Source organism: Cynocephalus volans, chromosome 17, assembly GCF_027409185.1.
Source record: "Cynocephalus volans isolate mCynVol1 chromosome 17, mCynVol1.pri, whole genome shotgun sequence".
In the NCBI taxonomy this organism is placed as follows: Eukaryota; Metazoa; Chordata; class Mammalia; order Dermoptera; family Cynocephalidae; genus Cynocephalus; species Cynocephalus volans.
In genome coordinates this window covers 12,334,059-12,357,297 of record NC_084476.1, presented here as the reverse complement: position 1 = coordinate 12,357,297, position 23,239 = coordinate 12,334,059, and the positions used below count along the sequence as shown (strand labels likewise).

The 23,239-nt window shown below is 44.9% G+C and overlaps 1 protein-coding gene and 1 non-coding gene across 10 annotated transcripts in view; both read right to left on the bottom strand.

The window, feature by feature from the left end:
• Nucleotides 1-438: 438 nt before the first annotated feature.
• The window catches only part of GOLGA1 (golgin A1), a 54,255-nt gene continuing 31,454 nt past the window's right edge, over nt 439-23,239 (bottom strand). For 8 of the 9 annotated variants that reach the window (XM_063082103.1, XM_063082106.1, XM_063082105.1 and 5 more), the window contains 10 exons: nt 23,012-23,146; nt 21,859-21,954; nt 10,800-10,889; nt 9,736-9,838; nt 9,454-9,602; nt 8,906-9,049; nt 4,854-4,913; nt 4,038-4,208; nt 3,261-3,347; nt 439-2,690 (listed from right to left, as the gene is read on the bottom strand). In XM_063082103.1, coding sequence (XP_062938173.1) covers nt 2,610-2,690; nt 3,261-3,347; nt 4,038-4,208; nt 4,854-4,913; nt 8,906-9,049; nt 9,454-9,602; nt 9,736-9,838; nt 10,800-10,889; nt 21,859-21,954; nt 23,012-23,146 — 1,116 coding nt within the window. In that variant the 3' untranslated portion in view covers nt 439-2,609. The remainder of the gene's footprint in view (nt 2,691-3,260; nt 3,348-4,037; nt 4,209-4,853; nt 4,914-8,905; nt 9,050-9,453; nt 9,603-9,735; nt 9,839-10,799; nt 10,890-21,858; nt 21,955-23,011; nt 23,147-23,239) is intronic. The other variant, XR_010022180.1, reaches the window with a different exon arrangement.
• On the bottom strand, nt 6,087-6,190 carry LOC134366297 (U6 spliceosomal RNA). The gene has a single exon (XR_010022278.1). It is a non-coding gene; the product is annotated as a U6 spliceosomal RNA (small nuclear RNA).

The window sequence follows — 23,239 nt, the reverse complement described above, 5'->3', positions numbered from 1 at the left end:
AGCCAATAGATACAAAAGAAAAATTTGTTCCCTATATCCACTAACAGCAATCTTTGAAGGACAAAAATGCTTTTCTTTAGTGCATGTAACTGCAGCTTGCATTCTGTTAATGATAAGGATCCCATTCGTATTCCTGAAGCTCTTTCAGGTCATGTGGTCCTTGGATATAGATTGTGACCAAAATGACATAGTACCCCCCGCCCCCACCAGTTCCTCTGCAGAACCACCAAGATTCTTGAGAGGTAAAACTAAGGCTTTTGGTTTCATTAAATTACATATATTTATTTACCCAAACCCAATCTGGGGACATTCTTTCTGAAAGCCAGTGTTCTATAGCCCTTCAAGTTGGCCTTGAAGTTTTAGATAAGACACAATGTACTAGATTTAACAAGTCAAAGAAATATTGACACTGAGCTATAGCAAGTAAACCCACTATAGTTGTATCTGGAGTGAAGAGCTTTAATCAAAAAGTGTATTGCACCACAAATGAATTTTCTACAGCAGTTTTAGATCATTCAATCCCTATTTACAACATTGAGGGAGAGATCATTATCCAATTCTCATATAAAGGGCTATATAAACTGTCTCTATCACAGTAAGTTTTATACAAGTAAAAGTGCATTAAATCACTTAGAATATTTAGTCCACTCTTCCTCTTAAAGCTGAAGGAAATTCAACATGCAGGAGGAAAAAGCCTAATCAGAGTGAATCCTCCCTAAGAGTGAACAGAATCAGTAATGGGCCCCACAGCTATACCTAAAACCGCTGGGGGAGGGAGGTGGGTGAGACCAGCTCAAGGGCTGAAGGAGCCACAGGAGTCTGGCCAGGCTTCCACAGAAGTGCTGTGGCTGCCTCTGCAAGCCCTAAACTACCCTATCTTAGGGCTTCTTTCCTGGACAGCTGAGAGGGAGGGTAAATCCTACTTTGTAAAAAGCTACCTCTTACTCTTCAGAACTGCAGAACAGAAGGGACTTTCGTTTCATGTCCCTACCAGGTTAAATGCAAAACAGTATTCTAAACAAGGGACAGACATCTGCAAGGAAGAGCCACATGAGGTAGGTAGGTAGGTAACAGGAGAATGGTTCGTTTGGACTAAGGTGATGCTGCCCTGGCTTGGAACTTCATGGAAATTTAGTAGGTTAACTCTGCAAATATTTGTCTGTGAGATATATATATGCCCCCCCACCCCACCCCCAAGCATAACTGAGAAACATAACTTTACATCATTGGATAACTGATCATAAGTTTAGGAGCTCCAGTTAGAAATTCAGTTTTTTATTTAACCAGTGAAACTTTCATCAAACTATAAATCAGTAAATGGTTTCCCTTTAGATTCAATATTGTGGCTTATCCAGAACAAGCATGTCCCCTTTTCCTCAGTAATAATGAATACGAATTCTTATCAGTCACCACTGGAACCATGTGCCTGCTCAAGGACCGCAGCCAGCTGGGGGCTGCCGTCTATGAATGTAGTGTCATTTTAAATATTTGGGGGCAAGGTGGGGGGACAGAGGCTCTAGACTGCCTCCCATGTTTTGGTCGAGGCTGGGGGAAGGGACAGCTGCTGCTTCTGTTGATCACAGCAGACTGTCCTTAGGTAGAAAAACTGATTAGCGTTTGCTCAGTGGTAGCACAACACAGAATTAAGAGCAGAGTGAATCAAAGACCACACTGCTTCACAGAGGAGATGCTAGTGAAACTACAGCGGGACAGGAATCCTAATTTTAGGAATAAGAACTTCTTGATGCTCTGATTTTCCTTTAAAGAACACCAATGAAGTGGATTTTATAATACAGGAGACATATTTATAATAGTGAAGAACTTTAGCTATAAAAAATAGTTTAAAATGGTTTACCAGCAACCTATCCAAGACAAGTACATTCATTAAAAAGGCAATTGAGTGTATTTGGTACTAAGGATCTTTCTGTGTAAGTGCTAGTTTTCTTTTTAGTAAAATGGAGATGCCATCAGAAAGCACATCCTTTGTTAATCCACACTGGCCCCAGAGAACCTTAAAGATGTACCCATCTAAAGTACTAGGTGGTTTGAGACACAAGGTGAAATAATGTTTTGAGACGAAGGGCTAAAAATCCTCTTCTTACTCATCTGAAGCCAAATATGCTAACGGGGGGAACTGTTAAAAGGCCTCACTCTCCCCCACTGAGCTGGCTGTCCATGGCAGAAGCAGGTGGGTTTGGCTTGCTGGGCACCACTTCCAAGGGCTGCCGACCTCCAGTGCCATCACTACCTGAAATCAGCTGCCTCCTGACGATGCTGGTCGCTTTAGCTTTAAGTGCTCACATTAAAAGTTAGAGGATTCAGGTGCAGACAGGGTGCTGGCCAGAGCTGGGATATTAGCAATGCTGTGGAAATCTGGGTAGTGTGCCAGGTCCCTCCCTTTTGGTGACCAGAATGACACAGGATCAGCTACCTCCTGAGGTTCATGTCAGCCTGCAGGGAAGTGGGCTTTAAGTCTTGTAAACAATGTTTAGATGCTTGTACAAAATACTGCAGTTACAGTGATTAAAAACCCACCCAGACTGGTGTGTCAGTGTTCTTTTCACGGAAAAAGCATCAACCCGTGGAGCTCTGTCCTTGGATAGTTCCCTCTAGGACCATGGTATCCTAGGGCTGGAGATAGATGGCCGGATGCTGCCCTTGGGAGCTGGTTTGGACCCAAACCATGACATCTGCATTTGAAACAGAAAAGCCTTCTGCGATGAGAATCAGGACTTGGTGCAGAGGAAGCGAAGCCCGCCCCTCCCCTTCCCTGTGCCCGCCCCATGCCTGCCCTTCAACCATCCCGCCTCTGGCCATGAAAAGAGCAGTGAAGATAGCCCAGTAACCCTCCAAGAACCCATTCTGAGTACGGGAGGGGACCGAGAAAAAAACTGAGTGGATGAGAACAAGGTAGTGGAACTGCAGGCAGTTTTTCCTTATTTTTTTTTTTTCTATTACAGCATTTATGTAGGTGCTTTTGGAAAAAAATTTTTTGAAGTCTGGGTGCTGGGCCAGATCTGCGGCTGTTGAAGTGACAGCAATGAAAATGCTTTCAAAGATACAAGGCCTGTTGATCAAGCACAGCACAGACATTTGGGCACAAAAGATGCTGCCTGGATCAAGTTCATCATCCAAAAGCAACTAGGCTAATAATGCAGCTGTGGCTGGTTACCTGCCTCTAGAGGCTGGTCTCATTTGGCACTGCTGGGATTACTAACTATATGCTTTGGAAGCTGGAGCAGCAGACCAGAGAACCCTACCTTATATTCCAAAGTTTCTTTGAGCATGTTTTCTTCCTCTTGAGAAAAGTTCAACAACACTGACACAGCTTTTATAAGATGAAAAGCCTGAAACAAAATAAGTTTTGCTGCCCATGGGCCTTGGTGGGGGTGGAGGCGGGGAGTTAGGGGCTGCACCACAGCACTGCCTGTTTTCCTTGGTTAAGCAAGGGCCGGGTGGTCAGGGAAGCTGAGAGGTCTGACCACTGAGGTCTGACCACAACGACAGGTTCTCTTTCTCCCCCTCCATCTTTCACTTTGGGGACTGGCAGGAGCAAGGGTGCGTCCTCAGAAGCTATGCTGCTCTTTGGCAGGATGCAGGCACGCTGGGCAGATTCAGTTCCCTGGCCTCTGGCCTCAGCATCCCAGTCAGGATTGATTGATTGATTTTTTATTATTAATTTTTTAAAAGATGACTGGTAAGGGGATCTTAACCCTTGACTTAGTGTTGTCAGCACCACGCTCTCCCAAATGAACTAACCAGCCATCCATATATGGGACCCGAACCCATCCGAGTCAGGATTTAGAAGTGGAGCCCACATTTCCCACCAGGAGTCAGTTCCCTACATGGTCTCCCTTCTCCTCTTCCTGCTGCTCTTCCTCTTCAGCGGGCCAGCGCCAGCAGGAGAAATGACGGTGTCCACGTGGGTGGTCATGTGGGAGTGTGGGATAGAGAGTCGGATGGGGAGGGGAGCCACGCAGGACGGACTCTGCAGGGCCAGGGCTCAGTACCCAAAAGGCAACTCAGAAGCCCCTTACCTCAGATTCTCGACAGGACATGAATTTTAAAACAACATGTTTAAGGTACTCAAAGTTGACCTCGCGGGCTTCAGTCAGGTCAGCATGATTCGTGACAGAAGGAGCCATGTTCAGCATTTCAGGGCCAGGTTTCTCCCTGACTTCAAAAAGCTCATTATCAGGTCTGATTTTCTGAAAAACCAATGGGAAAGATGATCCATTGAAGTCTTCAAGACAGGCCTAGAAATCACTTGGGAGATCCTCCTGACCCAAGCTGTGACCCTCTACTGTTCTTGTGCCGCACCCTGCACACTGTAGAGCAAAAAGGCCCCCCCCAGGGAAGGAAGCCCCCGAGTCTGAGGACGGCTCAGCTCCTCCAGGTGGGGTTGAGGGCTGAGAGGAGGAAATGAGGTCATTTCCTTATCCATGTCAAGACACATGTCCCCAGGGTAGTAATAAGCACCCTAGCCTGGAGCAGAGGTGCTGCTCTCATCCCATGTCAGGCCAAGCCTCTGCCACACACATACTGTACAAATATCACTGCGCTGACTGCCAGAGCAGCCCGTTTTCAGATGAGGATGCAGGCTCAGAGAAGGCAGGCAGATACCCAAGGTCACAGAGCCACTTCTCAGTGGTGTGTCCAACCTGGCAGGCCCATTGTCCCACCAGCTAACGTCTGACTTCCCAGAGACCCCTTGTAATCAACTGGGGGCAAGGGGAGGGTGTGTATCATTAGGCAGCAAGGGACCCCAAGGGGACCAGAGCACCAGCAAGGGCACGGGCAGTGGGAAGAAGAGGGGCCAAGGAGCTGGGCTGGCACACTGCATGGGCACTCACCAGTTCCTTCTGCAGAGTCTTCCTGAGCTCCAGCATCCTCTGCTGCATCTGCTTTATGGTCTGAGACAAACCCCCCAGAAAAAGCCAATCGTTAGATGCACATTTCACCATCTTTAAGGTGTAAAGGAAAAGAGAGCAGAATACACTCCCTTGAATGCCCTGCACACCTGTCAGAAGTCTCTGCCCTAAGAAGTCAACCTCAGAGATCTGTGCTCAGTTGTCACACCCATGTGCCTGCTACTCTTGGGCTGTCTTTCCTTCCCGTGCCACTGCTTTCCACATACTTGCCTCTCCAGTCCCACCGTGGCCACCAAGTGGTCATATTCTCTCTGTGCAGGACAGGGATGCCCCAGTGCCCCAGGGAAGCCCCCACTGTTTCTCATGGGCTTGGGCCTCAGGCCCGCTTCCAGTGCCTGCGTCCACAAACAGCACAGCCAGAGACGGCTCTGCTGCATTTGTCCTTCCGAATGTTATTTATGTGCTGTGATCCCCAAGTAGCATACTCAGGCCAGAATTATGGTTCTCATCATCACCACTGCTCTCCTGAAATACCATAATTTGCAGTGCTTATTTTGAAGAGTGTAAAAGATCATGGTTCTCCTGCACAACTTGCCAACATTGGAATTTGTCTTTTATTTCCTTTTATTTTTTATTAATGAGTTTAATTAGTATTACAAGCCTTAAGTATAATTTATTATACATTCCATTTTTCACTAGAAATGTTGAACTCTGTTTTCCTAATTAAAAATTTTACTATGTAATCATGAATTTAGGAATAATTTTTAAATAAAAATTTCTCCAAAGGTTGAGGGTATGGATCCCTGTACTGGCCAGCTGCCAAAAAAACAAAACTTCTCCAGTTTCACAAATTCATATCAAATGAATCTTTCCTGTCTACTTCCAGTCCACGTCTCCTTTCTTGCACTGAGTAGCCAGAATTTAGAACACTTTTTTTCATTTATCAGTTTTCACAGCTTCCTGCAGTTTTCCTAATTTTAACTTTTAATGTGATAGTAACTCTATGGAATGCCGTGTCTAATTGTGTGGCTGGGTTTTTATTTTTAAACAAAGCTGGTATATGCTTTGTTTCCTCAAGAGAGGTATCCCACTGCTGTTGAGGCAGGAGGTTACTGAGTCAGGGACCATGAAAGTGTTTCTAGCTCCTGTGCTGTGAAGCATTTTAAACTACCTCCAACACATTCAGTTTTTTTAAATTAAATTTAACTTAGTCAAAAAAATATGGAACACTTCATGAATTTGCAGGTCATCCTTGCGCACGGGCCATGCTAATCTCTGTATTGTTCCAATTTTAGTATATGTGCTGCCAAAGCGAGCACACACTCAGTTTTATAAAAGGGCACTGTGTGTTTTCAATTTGTGTTCTCTTGATTGACCATAAGGCTGGACATTCCCCCAAAAGTACATTTGCTATTTTATCTTAAGTTACTTGGTTTCCTGGGTTTTTTGCTCATTCATTAATTCATTCAGTAATTATTGAGTCCTACTGTGTGCCAGACACTGTCCTAGGGGCTGCAGAAACAGCAGTAAACGAAAAAGACAAAATTTCTGCCCTCAAGAGGGAAAAGAGTTAATCAATACATATATCAGAAGGTGTTAAGAGGCACAGAGAAAAAGACAGCAAGGTAAGGGGTGAGGGAGTTTGTGTGCTCAGGTTTGTAAGGGGTAGCAGGGGAGGCCCCACTGATAAAATAGCACCACAAAGGAAGTGAGGGTAAGTGGGGGAAGAATCTTCCTGATGGCTCAGAAAGTGCAAAGGCACTGGGGTGGGAGGTGCTTGATGTACTCACAAAGGCAAGGCTGATGTGGCTGAGGGAGTGATGGGGATGGAAGGGGTGAGGAAAAAGGGTAATAAGGGGCAGATCACATAGGGCTTTGCAGGCCACTGCAAGGACTTCAGTTTTCATCGAGAGACAGGAAGTCATCAGAGGGCTGGGACAAAGGAGAGACAGGGAAAGCAGACTGAAGTCCAATGTCACGTCTAGAAGAGATGATGGTAACCTGGAGTAGGTGGTGGGGGTGGCAATGAGCAGCAGTTGGTCCTGGGTGGATATTACAATGTGAAGGGAGAGCCAAATGCAATTGCTAACAGCCCGGATGTTGGTGGTGAAAGGACCAAGGAGGCTGTGGACGGCTCTAAGGTTCAAATGCTCTTGACAGGCCAATTAGGGACTGACTTCTGGACTTAGCAGTGTGGACGTCACTGATGAGCCTGACAAGAGCTTCTCTCTGTTGTGTGGTGGGAGAAGGCCTGACTGGACTGGGTTAAGAGGGAACAGGAGGAGTGGAAATGGAGACAGCAAATATGGCAAGTTTCTACACGTTTGCCTTGGAAGGGGTGTGAGTCGAGAGTGCTGCTGTAAGGCGGTTTACGTTACAGTGCACCTGCATGTGGATGGAATGCCTCCAGAAAGTCATGACAGGCAGAAGAGAGAATGGCCAGAGTGGTGATGCTCCCGAGTAGGCGACAGGAACGGCAAGTAACCAGAGAGGCTGGGCTACAGGATGCCAGGGGCGGGGATGTGGAAAGCCGCCCCACAGCCAAGCAGATGCAGGCTGCCAGCGGGACAGCGAGGACGGAAGAGGTGGGGGTGGGGGTGGAGGACAGGAGGTCGGAGGAACAGGATGGCCTAGCAAATGCCACAGGCGTACTGGGGAGCACTGGGCTGCCTGGGCAACGGGTCCTGAGTTTCAAGGGAGATTCGCCAGCGAGACTGTGTGTTCTCCAGCCAGGTTTGGCTCCATGCCTGCAGGCAGGGAGCAGGGAAGAGTTGGCCTTAATTGGAGTTAGGAGTTGGCCAGGACAATCTGAGGAAGGGAGAAGGCCAGAGAATTGAGGGTGTCACTGGGCAGTGGTTACGGTGACAGACGGTGGGATTTAAGCCGAGTGAGAAGAGCAGGACGGCTCTGTGCCAGTGAGGACAGAGGCCCAATAGACGCGAGATCCTGGTGGGGCCACACATAAACCAGTGGCTAAGAACGCAAGTGGCAGTCGTAGAATCAGGATCCAGTGAGGGAAGGAGAGGGAGAGGTCTGAGGGGGGCTTGGCTTCTGGGGTGCAGCTGATGTCCTGATTCATGTCCAGGCTAATCACATGGATGTTCGTTTTGTGTTAATTCACTGAGTCACACGTTTGACTTGCACACTTTTCTGTGTGTATTTTATATTTCACTATGAGAGATTAAATGCGAGTGAACTCTTCTCCCCTTTGATAAAGATCTAAACACACAATGCGCGTGCACGCGCACACACACACACACACACACACACACACACACACACACACACACACACACACACTCTCTCTCTCTCTCTCTCTCTCTCTCTCTCTCTCTCTCTCTCTCTCTCTCTCTCTCTCTCTCAGGGCAGAATTTCGGGCTGGAGCAATAACAGCCAACACACTTCACAGAGCACTTTAGAAACCAGGATCGAGGGCTGGCCAGTTAGCTCAATTGGTTAGAGCACTGCCTTACAACACCAAGATCACTGGTTCAGATCCCCACATTCACCAGCCACAAATTATTAAAAAAAAAAAAACAGGATCAAATGAGACCCTGAATTTACAGGTGCTGGGGTAGGGCAGGGTGGAATCATGACATTTATTGAGCCTCTATCAAATACCAGAAAGTTTACAAGACAGTTAGCAAATGCTTTCATTTCAAACTTCTTCCCTGCAAAAACTAAACCCTTAAAGGCACGTATCAGTGCTGTCAGTCCACAGCTGTAGAAAGAAGGTGCAGAGGAAGGGGGTTGTGCATGTGGCCCAGCTGGTGACAGCAGAGCTGTGCTCAAGCTCTGACACTCCGGGCAGTATCTCCAAGGGGTGGGGGGTAAAAAGGACAGACGTGAAAGGAAGACAAGGCAAGAGGTGATGAGAAGAGGAAGACCAGCAGAAAGCTCTTCTGAAGAGAGGTAAAGTCTCCCAGGAGGCGCCAGGGCGCTAGCAAATCCCTCCAAGAAGGGACTGAATTACTTGTGTGAGAGGGTGAAGACAGAGTAGAGATGTGAGTAGCCGAGGCAAAGGGTGCCCTCACCTTATTTTTCTCTGCAAGTTGCTGCTCCAAGTCCTGTTTTTCCTTCTGTAGCTGCCCTAGACCCATGGCCCCAACCTCACCATTCGGTGTTCCTTCTGCAGCCGGAAGCTGGTACACAGGGTCCTGCATGGCCTTTGAGGTCACCTACGGGGTGGTGGCAGCAAGTTGAGAGCCAGGATAGGTAATGCTGAGGCTAAGCCACAGGTGCGTGGGGAAGGGTAGCCAGATTCTTTCCACTGGTGTGGCCTGGTGTGCTCCAACAGGCAGCTGGCAGGGAACCAAATTTCAACTGGAGAAGATCCCATCCCATGCTTCCAGAGGGACCCTTAGCTTTCCATGAAATAAGGCTTTGCTCAGGTGAAGAGGCTTTACAAATGCACACTGACAAGTGTTATCACCCACAATAGGCTCTTCAGCCTCATGATCTTCCAGCCAGCCAAGTGCCCCGACTTTACAGAAAGGATGCTTCAGCACAGGGGAGGTGACCTTCCCACTGTGTCTTCCCATGGCCTCCTCCCCGGGCAATGGCGGGCACAGCTGGGACTTACATGCAAGAGGGCCGCGCCCTGCTCCGGGGCCCGCAGCCTCAGCAAGTCCTCCCGCGCCGCGGCTGCTGCAGCCTCCTCAGCCCGCAGGCTCCTCAGGGCCTCCAGCTCACCCTGTAGCTGGTGCATTTGCAGCAGGGCCGCATCATGACCTAGGTCGGGGTCATAGGGGAGGTGTGCACTGCGAGCCCAGTGATGCCACATGGCTTTGGAATGGGGCCACTTCAGGGAAGGGGTGTGGACAGGAAAAGGAGAAGAAGGCTCCGCCAGGGGCAGGCTCCTCACCTTTCTCCAGCTGTAGAATCTCCTGCTCTTTCCGGAGAAGCACTTCAGTTTTTTCCTGCAGACTCTGCTCCTTTTCGTCTATTATGGCTGTCAGGTTAGCAGCCTTGGAGAGAAAAATCAACATGAGAGAAGGCTAGCAGCAGCAACCCCATCTCCCATGGCCCAGACTCCACCATGAACCCCTCCCTGAAGTTCACAGCCTAGTACAGATCCCAAGTTAACCTCTGCTCCTATAAACATGCACAAATCCACTCTCCTTAGCAGAGACTCTCCATGAGGACAATTGCCTCTCACTGCCCCTCTGGCGTACAGCGGCCAACCAGAGACGTGGCCATTCTGCCCCGCCTTCCAACAAGCTGTCACGACTGTAACTTCCATTTCCTGAGTGCCTGCAATGTGCCCAGCACAGGGTGGGCATTTGATATACATTACCTCATTATAATATCCTAGAAGTTCTGATTATCCTAAAGTCCTTTTCAGAGGTGACTCTGAGACTCATCCGTTAAAGGCTTACCAAAGGCCTAGAGCCAGTTAACTAGAAGGTCTGGGGCCAGACATTAAGTCTGTCTTCAAAGGAAGGCTTTTCCCACACTTCCTACCAAGAGCTCGACCCAACCTTATGTAGCCTTCGGGGTCTGAGGGCAGTGATGGGCCATCCCGCAGAATTAGAGCCAGTAAGTCCCTGGGTATGTACTTTATTTTCCAGGTAATGTTTATAGCTAGCAACCGACCATCAAAAACAACCAAAGCGCATCCTATGGGGTGAAGCTTTTTTTTGTTCTTTTTGGCGGCTGGAAGGTACAGGGATCTGAACTCTTGATCTTGGTGTTACAAGGCTGTGCTCTAACCAACTGAACTAACCAGTCACCCGAGGGTTTCTTAATGACATTTTTATCCCAGTTTCCTAGAGACCACAGGAGTATCACAAGTTCACTGGTTCAGATCCCAAGACCTGTATCCACCCCTTAGGTAGACACAGGGGGACCCCCAGGCTGGTCCTCCCAGGACTGCAGGAGGGGGGCATCACCCCTCTGGCCCACACCTTAGCATCAAATGGGACCCACCTGTTGCTGGATCTCTTCCCTTTGCTTCCGTACCTCCTCCAGGGCCTGAGCCATTGCCACGCTCACAATTTCTCTTTGGCTCCATTCTTCCTACAATCCAGAAAACAGGCAGGAGATGGAGCCCTAAAACCCAGTTTGTGTCTTTTAGCTGCGCTCTCCACGTGTGCAGAGGAAGTAGTGCCTTGAAGGGCCAGACTGACATTCCTCCTGCTTGCTTAGTTGCTGCAGTGACTTCTGTATTCCTCTGAAAACTGTCCTGATGGACAGCCCACTGCCTTCTCTGGAAAGAGGCACAACAACACTGAGGGCCAGTCATCCCACAAGCACACCAGCCAGTACCCAGGCCAAGGCTAGGGGCCCAGACTTGAAGAGTTGGTCTAATGAAATCAACACAGAACAAGAAGAAAGACTCTCAGGCCCATGTGAATGGAGTGGTGGACTGGAACAATCCAGTTACAGAAAAAATACGTAATTACTGAATCTTAGTAGTGTAAGATGTAACTGATTCATCAAAGTTACCCCATTTTATAGGAAAGGAAACTGAGGCTCTGAGAGTTTAAGTAATTTGCCCAAGGTCCTAGAGCTAGTAAGCAGCACAGCCAGACTGAAAGCCAGCATCTGTTTCAGCTCAGGGACAGGCCTTTGCATACCAGACTCTACCACTCAGAGTATTTTCCCAGCTGTGCTCCCTTACTGGCCTTCCCCAGAGCTTAGAGACGATTTCCAGGACAACCACACAAGTCCTCCTCCTCGAGACTGATGCCCGTGCTTGCCCATCAACATCCAGTTTTATAATGTGACTTCTCAGGTGCCTGAACACTGCCAGGGAGATGCCCTGGAGAGAACATGAGGTGATGTCTGCTGTTTCTGTCTACCCAGAACCCCGTTTCTTTTGAGTAAGAGCCTCATTTTTCCTGGTCCCCACTCCCACCCTGAAATTTCACGTGGGTCTGGTAGGGCTGCCAATAATGATACCCTAATTTTGTGGCAAGTGATTCAGGCCTGGCCAATCACAGTATCTCATCCCCTTAAACAAATAAATTCATCCAAAGGGACAATAGTCCCTTTTTATATCAGAACCCTTCTTTATATGGTACAGCTGAGGGGGAGAAGCCCTCTTTGCCCCGGGAGTGCTAACTGGAAAGTTGTAAGACTGGAGCAGCTGTGGCAACATCCACCTGGTCTGTAGGACACAGCAAGGATGCTGACGGCCAAGAGCTAGACTCAAGCAGGAAGAGAAAGACCCAAAGGGCTGCAGTTCCAGTCCCACGTCTTTCTGGTTCTCTGAGCTACACAATGATGGATCTTGGACGTGACCAGTACCATTTTGCACATAATAAGCACAAAATAGTCACTAGCCCCTCCCTTTGTAAGAAACCTCATGATTTCTGAGAAACAGACACCCTTTTGCTTCCGCAAGGGTACAAGTCTCCACCCTGGTCACATAGCTTCTGCATTAGCATAATGCCCCTCCTTGATTGTGTCAGCCAGCCCTTGGCACCCTATATAAGCTCTCCCACCCCCACACCTACTGCTGTCCTCCATTTTGAGGGCAGCCTCGACTGCCCTCCACTTTGAGCACAGCCCAGCAGATTCTTTTCCTTTAATAAAGCTTGATCAGTACCCGGCATTTCAGCTCACTTTCTTTCACACAATTCTTCCTAAGAAATCTCTCTTTCCATGTATACCAGTACCAGTGGTGGATGGTGGGGATGTCAGCCTCATGGCCAGTACCCTGCTGGCTCCTTCTGTGGACCTGTCACTACTGACCTTACATGAGTTCACCTCTGGCAGACAAGGAAAATCTGGTGTCTGAACTCAAGAGGCTGAAGGTAGGACTTTGGAATACCCAGATAATATCCCTCATCGGACTTCTCTGACCACCTCCTTCTCTCAAACATGAGTTTAGGGGGTGGCTCTGTTGATAAAGGAGAAGGAGAAAGAGGTTTTGGGCTCAGTGGAGAGGATGACAGGAATGTCATGCCTCCTGATAACTAAAAAATTTGCTCTGCTCAGGTCAAATTGTAGTGTCTTGAAAAATCTGGGATAAGCCAGCAATCATGTGCCATGTCCTGGAAAACATTATCCTAAAACCGTTTCCAAACATAAAAGCACCAGAAGAAGCAATAAAATAACCTAGAATGTTTCTTGTAGCTCTTACCCTACATTCCTGCATGGAGGATGTACCCTAGTAATAATCCAAAATCTACATATGTGCACTAGCCAAAAGAAAAACTAATGTAATGATTAGGGGGCTGTCCTCTTCTCACTCTCCTTTGATTCTCCCCCTTCATGTGATTATAAAATGCTGAGCTCTGTTGGCCCCTATCAGAGCACATTTTTCAGGGTGACCTGACCTTTGTGTTTTCCCATTTGCAATCATCATATTGCCTCAATAAATTCCATGCTTTATACATTTGGCCTCGGTTTCTTTCAGGTCAACACTCCTCAGGAGCCTTTTCTGGGTAAGTTTAGGAGAGACACTTATGATTGCTGATGTCTAGGAGGACAGCAGGCAGATCATGTGTGAAAAGACAGGAAAGGCAGGCCAGGATGGGAAGCAGAAACTCATGGCATCTCCATGCTAGGGAACTGCACTTTACATCCATGGTCAATGTTTGAGCCTCAGAGTAATCCTGTTTAGGTCCGGGGTTACCATCTTCAGTTTAAAAAAAAGAAAATGGGTTCCCTCAAGAATCAGGGACTCTGCTGGCATACAGAACTGAATCTGTGTGGCTCTAAAGTCTGTGCTAGTGCCACAGAGTCACTATGGGCTCTGTGGGCTTCGAGGCTGACAATTCCAGCTCAGGTTCCCTTCCATAGAAAGCACAGACTGCAGGGTACCCACATGCAGCAGCTCTCTTGGGCACGATTTCCCAAGAGGGGGTCAGGAAACAGCTGTTTCAAAAAACATGAATAAAAATAATTCTAAATATATGTGTACCTAATAACAATGTCTCAAAATACATGAAGCTAAGACTGAAAGAAGTAAAGGGAGAAAGAGACAAGTCCACAATCAAGGCTGAACATTTAGCACATTCCTCTCAGTAACTGATGGAACAAGTAGACCAAAAAAAAAAAAAAAAAAAAAAAAACAGAAAATATGTAGAAGACTTGAAAATACTGTCAACCAATTTGACCTAATTAGCATTTAAAGAATACTCTACCTAACAGCAGCAGAATATATGTTCTTTCAAGTGCACTGAAATATTTACCAAGATAGGTTGGTAAAAAAACAAGTCTGAATAAATAAATATCAAAGGACTGCAATCATTTAGAGTATTAAAGAGTATTACACTCCAAATATCCAAAAAATTCCCAAACATCTGGAAATGAGCCACACTTTTAAGAAACTTGTCTGTGCTGGTTTTTGAGTTACTGCCTCTCAGCCCACACTTTACCTTTTATATTCTGCTCTTTGAGCTGGGCCTGGGATTCTGCAAACCACATTTCTGTGCGTCCAGCTGGCTCTATATTAATTTCTACCAAGAGGGGGAGCTCAAGGGAGACCAAAAAAGGCAAGAGGTGGGAGAAACTGACCTGCTCCTTTCCTACAGGCCTTCTGCTGCCCTTGCAGTGAATGCTTCTTTGCCCTGGCAGCAGCAATGTCCTCCTGAAACAGCAGCTGCATCCACTTTGCAGTTTTCCCAACACTTGCAGCCAAACCCATCCACTGCCTCATCCCCAACACACACAACAGCATCACCTGTACTGCATCCCCTTCAGAGGTCTGAGTGTCCAATCTGTGGGGCTTTGCCTCTTAATTCCTAAATGTAATGATTCCAACTTCATCACTTTGTTCCCTTTGTCCTAGGGTTGGAAGCTGCTTCCTGCAGTTGTCATCTTCACGTCTGTTAACTGTTTTAGCACATGTTTAAAAACTTTCCATTAGAACACAGATTCTCATTCAAATAACTGGGGTGGTTCCTCTCTCCTGACCATGAATGACAAGGCTATGGGTCAGATTTCATATTTCTTCTTGTGTCAGTGTATCAGTTTCATATAGCTGCTATAATAAATTACCATGAACTTGATGGCTTAAAACAACAAAAGGTTATTATTTCATGGTTTTGGAGGCCAGAAATCCAAATTGAGACTTATGTGGCTAAATCAAGGTGTCAGCAGGGCTGTGCTCCCTTAGGAGGCTCCTGGAAAGTCCATTTCCTTGTCTCTTCCAGCTTCTGGAACTGCATTCCTTGGCCCATGGCCCCTTCCTCCATCTTCACAGCCAGCAGCATAACATCAAATCTCTCTATGCTTCCACTGTCACAATCACCTGCTGCCTTCTGTGTAAAATCTGTCTCTGCCTCCCTCTTATAAAGGACACTTGTGAGTATTTAGGGCCCAACCAGATAATCCACGGTAATCCCCCCATTTTAGTTTAATCACATCCACAGAGTTCCTTTTGCCATACAAGGTAACTTCCACAGGTTTTAGGGGTTAGGATGTATCATCAGGGGTCATTACTCAGCCTACCACACAGTTTTGCTAAGTTATATTCTTCTAGGATTATATTTCATGTAACTTAAAAAATGTATTGGCATAAAATTTATATTTCTTATCTTTTTTATGTCTGCAGGATATGTAGTAATGTTTCCATTTTCATTACTGACACTGATTATTTGTGCCATTTCTTTTCTTCATCAATCTCACCCAGAGTTTAATAGTTTCATTAGTCTTCAAAAAAATCAACTTCAGCTTTCATCAATCCTTTTTATTATGAGAGGATCTCATTTATTTTTTATTTCATTAATTTGTGCTCTTATACTCAGTTCTTCCTTCTTTGAGTTTTATTTATTGCTTTTTTTATCTGACTTTTTGAGATGGATATGTGGCTCAATTTTCAGTCTTTCTTCTTAAAACATGAAATTAAGATAAAAATTTCCTTGTAAGCACTGCTAAAGTTACTTCACCAGTTTTGATATATAGTGTTTACATGATCAATTATTTTGAAATATTTTCTAATTTCTATTGTAATTTTTTTCTTTGACTTATGGGTTATTTGGAAGTATATTTCTTTCTCTTTCTTTTTGGCTGCTGTCCAGTACAGGGATCTGAACCCTTGACTTTGGTGTTATCAGCACCACGCTCTAACCAACTGAGCTAACTGTCCAGCCCTGGAAGTATATTTCTTTTTTCGTTTGTTTGTTTTGGCAGCTGGCCAGTATGGGGATCTGAACCCACGACCTTGGTGTTATAAGGCTGTGCTCTAACCAACTGAGCTAACCAGCCAACCCTGGAAGTATATTTCTTAATTGCAAACATATAGGGGATTTCTATATTTTCATTACTGATTTGTACCTTAATTGCATTCTGATCAGAGAACATACTCTATATGATTTCTATTCTTTGAAATTTCTTGAGACTTGCTTTAAGGGGCCAGCCGGTTAGCTCACTCAGAGCACAGTGCTGATAACACCATGGTCAAGGATTTGGATCCCTGTACCGGCCAGCCACCAAAAAAATAAGTAAATAAAAAAAAAAAAAGAAGAATAAAAATAAACTTCATGAGAATAATAAAAAAAGAAAAAAGAAAACTTCACATGAGATTTGCTTTATGGGGCCGGCCCGTGGCTCACTCGGGAGAGTGCGGTGCTGATAACACCAAGGCCCCGGGTTCGGATCCCATATACGGATGGCCGGTTCGCTCACTGGCTGAGCGTGGTGCTGACAACACCAAGTCAAGGGTTAAGATCCCCTTACCAGTCATCTTTTAAAAAAAAGATTTGCTTTATGGTTAATTTTTCCAAATATTCTATGTATACTTGAAAAGGATATATGTATTCTGCAATTCTTGGGTGCAGAGCTCCATATATGTCCATTAAGAATATTAATGATGAAAACCAAAAAAAGAAAAAAATTTTTTTCTTAAAATATAAAAATATGAAAAAAAGGAAAAAAAAAAAGAATATTGATGATGTTCAATTCTACTACAGCCTTATTAACTTTTTTTTTTTTTGTCTTTTTCGTGACCGGTACTCAGCCACTGAGTGCACCGACCATTCCTATATAGGATCCGAACCCGCGGCGGGAGCATCGCTGCGCTCCCAAGCGCTGCACTCTCCCGAGTGCGCCACGGGCTCGGCCCTGGCCTTATTAACTTTTTGTCAACTTGTTCTGTCATTTAAAAAGCTTGTTAAAATATAGCATTAAGACTATAGAACTATTTATTCTTACATTTCTGTCAATTTTTGCTTTTATTTTTTGGAATTTTATTACTAGGAGCATCTAAGTTTAGAATTGTTTATCTTCCTGAAAAATGGTTTCTTCATTATCACTAATAACACTTTTGGCCTGAAGTCTACTTTGATTATTAATATAGCTACTCCAGTTTAATTTTGGTTTATGATTGCATGGTATATATTTTTCCAACCTTTTATTTTCAACCTTTCTGTTCTCTTATGTTTTAGACATGTCTCTTGTATCTTGTAAATAGCATATAGTTGCATTTAAAAAAAATCATTCTCTGAAAATTGTTGTATTTTAATTAGAGTGTTTAGTTAAATACTGACATATTTGGGTTTAAATTTACTATCTTAATGTGCTATTTGTCTCCTGTTCTACATTCCATTCTTTTACCTTTATTTTCTACTCTGGATTGACTTTTTTTTAACTTCCTTTTTTCCCCTTTGTAAGTATGGAAGTTACACATTCATTTACCACCTTTTTAGTGGTCAGTCTGATGCTTACAACATGCACCTTTCTCTTATCAAGACCAGTGTTACTTCGTACATCCATCCCATTCGCAGGCAATGCAAGAGCCTGAGAATACTGACTGCATTTATCTCACCTGACTTGTGTTATTTTTTCTATTTTACTTCATATTAAATATTTATTAAAATAAGCCATTATTATTATTTTCACAGTGTTCATTTAGATCTATGTACATATTGTAATACTTGCAGTCACTGCTCTTCATTCCTTCATCCCCTGTACTTCCATCTAGAATTTTCCTTCACCTGAAAGATACTCTTTAGTATTTCCTTTAGTGCAAGTCTGTTGGTGACTAATTTTTTGTTTTTGTTTTATTGGTTTTCTTTAGTTCTACCATGCTGGGTATGGATTTATTATTTTTTTGGCAGGCTAGCCAGTACAGGGATCCAAACCTCTGACCTTGGTGTTACCAACACGGTGCCCTCCCAAGTGAGCTAATTAGCCAGCCTTATAGATTTTATAATTCACTCTGTTTGGATCTGTAAGAATTCTTACATCTGTGACTTGACAGCCATTGTCTCTTCAGTGATTTATTTCTGTCTGTCTATTTTTTCTTTCATTTTCTTCTGGGGCTCCACTGACCCATGATAAAACATCTCACTGTATCCTGTATGTCTCTTATTTCTTTTCTATACTTCATTCTGGATAGTTTTTCTGTGCTTTCTTCCATTTTACTAATTTTCACTTTAGTTCTAATCTGCTGTTAAGCTCATCCATTGATTTTAAAACAGCTTTACTAAAGTATAACTGATAAAAAGCCGCACATATTTAAAGGATGCAATTTGATGAACTGTGGTGAAATCATCACTCCAATAAAAAGTGAAAAATCCATTACAACCAAAAGTTTCCTCTTGCTCTATCTACTGCATTCTTAATTTCAGTTATTGCATTTCTGAGTTCTAAAATTCCATTTCATTCCTTTTTAAAGCTGCTGTCTTTTATTATAGTTTCCAAGTCACTGCTGAAATTTTTAATTTTGTCTTTTATCTCCTTAAACATAGTGAGCATACTAATATCTGAGCCCCTGTGAGTCTGTGTTTTCTGTTCACGTTTTGTATTTTTGTTTGCCTGATTACCTTTGATGTTGTTTGCTTTTTCTAGTCATACTTGGAGCACTAATAATCTAGGATCACTTTAATCCAAAATTAGTTAATAAGATTTTCTAGGCCACCCCTGTGTCCTTAAGCTATTGCAGTCATAGCTGGGACAAGGTGGGGGAACTTCTGGTTCACCCTTACTCCTAGTGTGTGGTCCTTTGATGTTCCAAACCAAAGCTTTAAGGATTCCAGGCTGGATCCAAGGTGGGTCTAAACTCCAACTTTTAATTCCCACTTTTAATTCACTAACTCTGAGAAGCTAAAGAAAGCTTAGATAATCTTCTAGCCTCTGCAGGATCAATAAATACCCCCAGGGCAAAGGCTGTTCCACATGCTGGGCTCAGCTCTGGACTGCATAGGCCATTCCTCACTACCTGTAGACTCACCAATGCTTTCAAGCAGATGCCAGCTTTCCTGGCGGTCCTTGGGGGTGAGCTGGTCTGAATTACTCAGTCTGCCTTTACTGAAAGTAGAAGAATCTCTAGGCTCACTTTAACCTGCTGTGGTCAACGTCATCCTCACCATTCCACAGTAAGCACTACTGTCAGGGTCACCAATGAACTCAATCTTGCCAAATATAATGGTCAGTTCTGTAGTTCTGTCTCCTTTTTTTTTTTTTGGAGACTGGCTATGAGAGGATCCTAACCCTCGACCTTGATCAATAATATGCTCACCAAGTGAGATAATGGGCCATATAACTTTCCTGGCTTTATTGCTATCCTACTTGCAGCTCCTTTTTAGTCTTTTCTGTTGTCTCCTCCCTTTGTTCTGAACCTCTAAATGTTGGAGTGACCCTGGCCTTTACTTTGGCGCTCTTCTCTACCTACATTCATTCCATGGCCCTTTGGTTGTAAATTTTACATACGAGCTATGCTGATGATTTTCTAATTTGTATATCTACCCTGTACCTCTGCTCTGATTTCCAGACTCATGAACTGACAGACTACTACATATGTCCAACTGGACAGGCCTCCGAAGTGCAACATGTCCAAAATAGAATCCACTCTTGATAAATCTCCCCAAAACCACACCTCAGAGAATGCTACCACTACTCATTCAGTTTCCCCAGTAATTCTCTTTTGGAGCAATTTTGCCCCCCAAAAGACACTTGGCAATATTTGGACAACATTTTTGGGTGTCATTAGTAGGGGTGGCTACTGACATCCAGTGAGTAGACCAAGATGCTCCTAAAAAGCCTACAATGCACATTTGTAACATAATCCCCACACAGAGTTATCCAGCCTCAAATGTCAACAGTGCTGAAGTTGAGAAACCACAAGTTACACAAACCAAACTTAGAAGTCATCTCCAATTCCTTTTTATCACATTCCTTTCATTTAATCAGTGGCAAATCCTAAAAGCTCCATCTCTAAAATATGTCCTAAATAGGAATACTTCCCAAACCCGATACTAACATGCTTGTCACCTCTGGCCTGGATCATTAAAAAGTCGCTTACAAGGTCTTCCTGCTTTTGCCCATGCTTTCCTTACAGAACATTCTCCAGACACAGCCAGAGAAATCCTTTTAAAATCAACCTTCTAAGGGTCAATTTTCTGCATAAAACCCACCCTGGCTTCCCATGACACTTTCTTTTTTTAAAAAGATGACCGGTAAAGGGATTTAACCCTTGTTTTGGTGTTATCAGCACCACACTCTCCCAAATGAGCCATGGGCCGGCCAGTCCCTTTCCCGTGACACTTTTTTTTTTTTTTTTTTGACCGGTAAGGGGATCACAACCCTTGTCTCAGTGTTGTCCGCACCACGCTCAGCCAGTGAGCGCACTGGCCATCCCCATATAGGATTTGAACTTGCAGCCTCGGTGCTACCAGCGCCACACTCTCCCGAGTAAGCCATGGGGCCGGCCCCTGTGACACTTTCTAATCCCTGTCTCCCTCCTCACTGTCAGCCACTATACTGCAGCCACACTGGCCTTCATGCTGTTCTTTGACCAGACCAAGCTTTTTTGCCTGCCTCAGAGCCTTTATAGTTGCTATTTCTTCTGACTGGAATATTCCTTCCCCAAATATCCACATTGCTGTCCCTTCTCATTACCCAGCTCTTTTGCTCAAATGTCACCAAAGCCTTCCCCAACATCCATATTTATGTCTACTTTTTTTTATTTGGAGGGAGGCTGGCCAGTACAGGGATCCGAACCCTTGACCTTGGTATTATCAACACCACACTCTAACCAACTGAGCTAACCAGTCAGGCCTACCTACCATATTTAAAAAGGCCGCTTCTCTCTGCTGTCTGTCTTTCCCCTTGCTTTATTTTCTTCATAGAATTTATTACTATTTATCATTTGTTTGTTGTCTCCAGTTACAAGCCCCACAGGGCAGGAACTTTGTTTTGTTCATTGCCACATCCCAGCACATACCTGGCACTTCCAGGTACTCTAATGTTTGTTGAAGGAATGCATGAAAAAACATCTGACTCTAAAGTATATGCTTCCCACAATGCAGCACTACTGCATTAGTGCCTCAGTGACATATCAGACACTATTGCTGAAAGCTTGCAAGGTGCAGGCACTCAGCTATGGACATTCTCAGAGAAGATCTCTGTCAAATGACGTGCACTTTGTGTCATGACCAAGGTGGACAAGTATTATAATGGCCCACAAACCAAGGGTGCTGTGAAAGGGGAGCCTGGAGGCCTATAAGAAAGTGGCAGAATCTCTCTCTCCTCTTCATCCAGCTACGTCCAGGGAATGAAGGAGGTGGCATCTGACTAAAGCACCAAGTTTGCAGAAAGGAAAGGATAACACTACAGCAGATTGTTTCTTCATTTTTGTACACACTCCCTGATACAAACAAACAAACGAAGGTCCTCATGATCTTGTAAGGCCTTGTTTGACTAGTCTCACTGGACAAATCAGCCAGAGTGGTGCTCTGGCAGCGTTACTTCCAGAAAGCTATGGAGGAGGACACAGAGGCAGGGCTGGGCCTCTGGTGGGGTGAAAAGTCAGACCAGCACCTCCTCCACCTAACTACAGAATGTGGACAAATGACTTACACCTGGAATCTCAAAGATATTAACTGCTAAATGGTCATAACTTCCTTCTGTCCTGGATCCCTTGAGATGACTTAATGAGGTGACAACTTCTAACAGCTGCCTAACAAAAGCTATTGGACAAATGTTAGCTCCACTCCTCCACTGTAAGTATGGGACTTTCACTTGGCTGCTCCGAATACACATGTAAAAATAAGAACACGTTGGTGAAACGTCTTTGATTCAATTAGATAAATACCTTTAGCTTCTTTAGTTCAAATTGGTGATGTTGTAAAGAATGCTCACATTCATTCCTGCTTTCTTTAAGGGCTGCATTTTCTTGTTCCAGCTCTCTCTGAAAATTGAGAAGAACATACAAAAAAGAAAAGGTCTTAACTACCATATTATATTTCCCCTGGGCATAGTCCTATCTTTTTTAACATGGTACTTCTGAAAATGCCTTTTTCCCCCCGCTGGTCACTGCAGGGGTGGGAGATGAGAATGGGAGTGGGACTGAGGAAGAGAGAACCAGTTAAAAAACTCCTCTGAAGAAGGAATAAAGTATATGATTCTCAAGTATGGAATAGGGAGAGGGGCCACGGAAAGGGAGAAGCCATTAGGGAGGAACAACACGCGATTTATTTTTTTATTTTTTTTATTTTTATTTTTTTTTATTTTTTCAAAAGATGACCGGTAAGGGGATCTTAACCCTTGACTTGGTGTTGTCAGCACCACGCTCACCCAGTGAGCAAACCGGCCATCCCTATATGGGATCCGAACCCGTGGCCTTGGTGTTATCAGCACCACACTCTCCCGAGTGAGCCACAGGCCGGCCCCAACACGCGATTTAGAAAGACAACAAGAAGCAGGGCCGGCCAGTGGCTCACTTGGGAGAGTGCGGTGCTGACAACACCAAGTCAAGGGTTAAGATCCCCTTACCGGTCATCTTTTAAAAAAAAAAAAAAGAAAAGAAAGACAACAAAAAGCAGCTGTGGGAAATAGTCAGAAAGGACCAGGAAGTCACTGTTGGGCCCAAAGAAAAGAAAACCCGTCTGTTTTGTGTTTTTGAAAAACCAGCCTTTGGGCTGGCCCGTGGCTCACTCGGGAGAGTGTGGTGCTGATAACACCAAGGCCACGGGTTTGGATCCCTATATAGGGATGGCCGGTTAGCTCACTGGGTGAGTGTGATGCTGACAACACCAAGTCAAGGGTCAAGATTCCCTTGCTGGTCATCTTTTAAAAAATAAATAAATAAATAAATAACAAAAATAAAAAAATAAAAACCAGCCTTTTTATATCCAGTCTCATGAGCAGGTGTCTTGTTGGAAAAATAAGAACTGCTCTATAAAGTGGTCCCCTAGTTCAGAGGGGGCTGAGCTTCCTGTCAGCAAGCCGTGCAGGCCCAGACTCACCACTGCGTGCTCCGCAGCCGTCTGCTCGGCCACTCGTACTCTCTCCAGGGCGGCGATCTCAGCCTCCAGGGCACGGGTGTGCTCTGCACACTGCTGCTCCAGAGCCAGGGCCTGCTGCTGCGTGTGTTTGCTCTCCTTATTTGTGGCAGCCAGTGGGGAAACCAGAGAACAGTTAGTCACAGTGATAATGGTTTTCAGAGGGGGACCTTATCTGGTCCTTAGTGACGC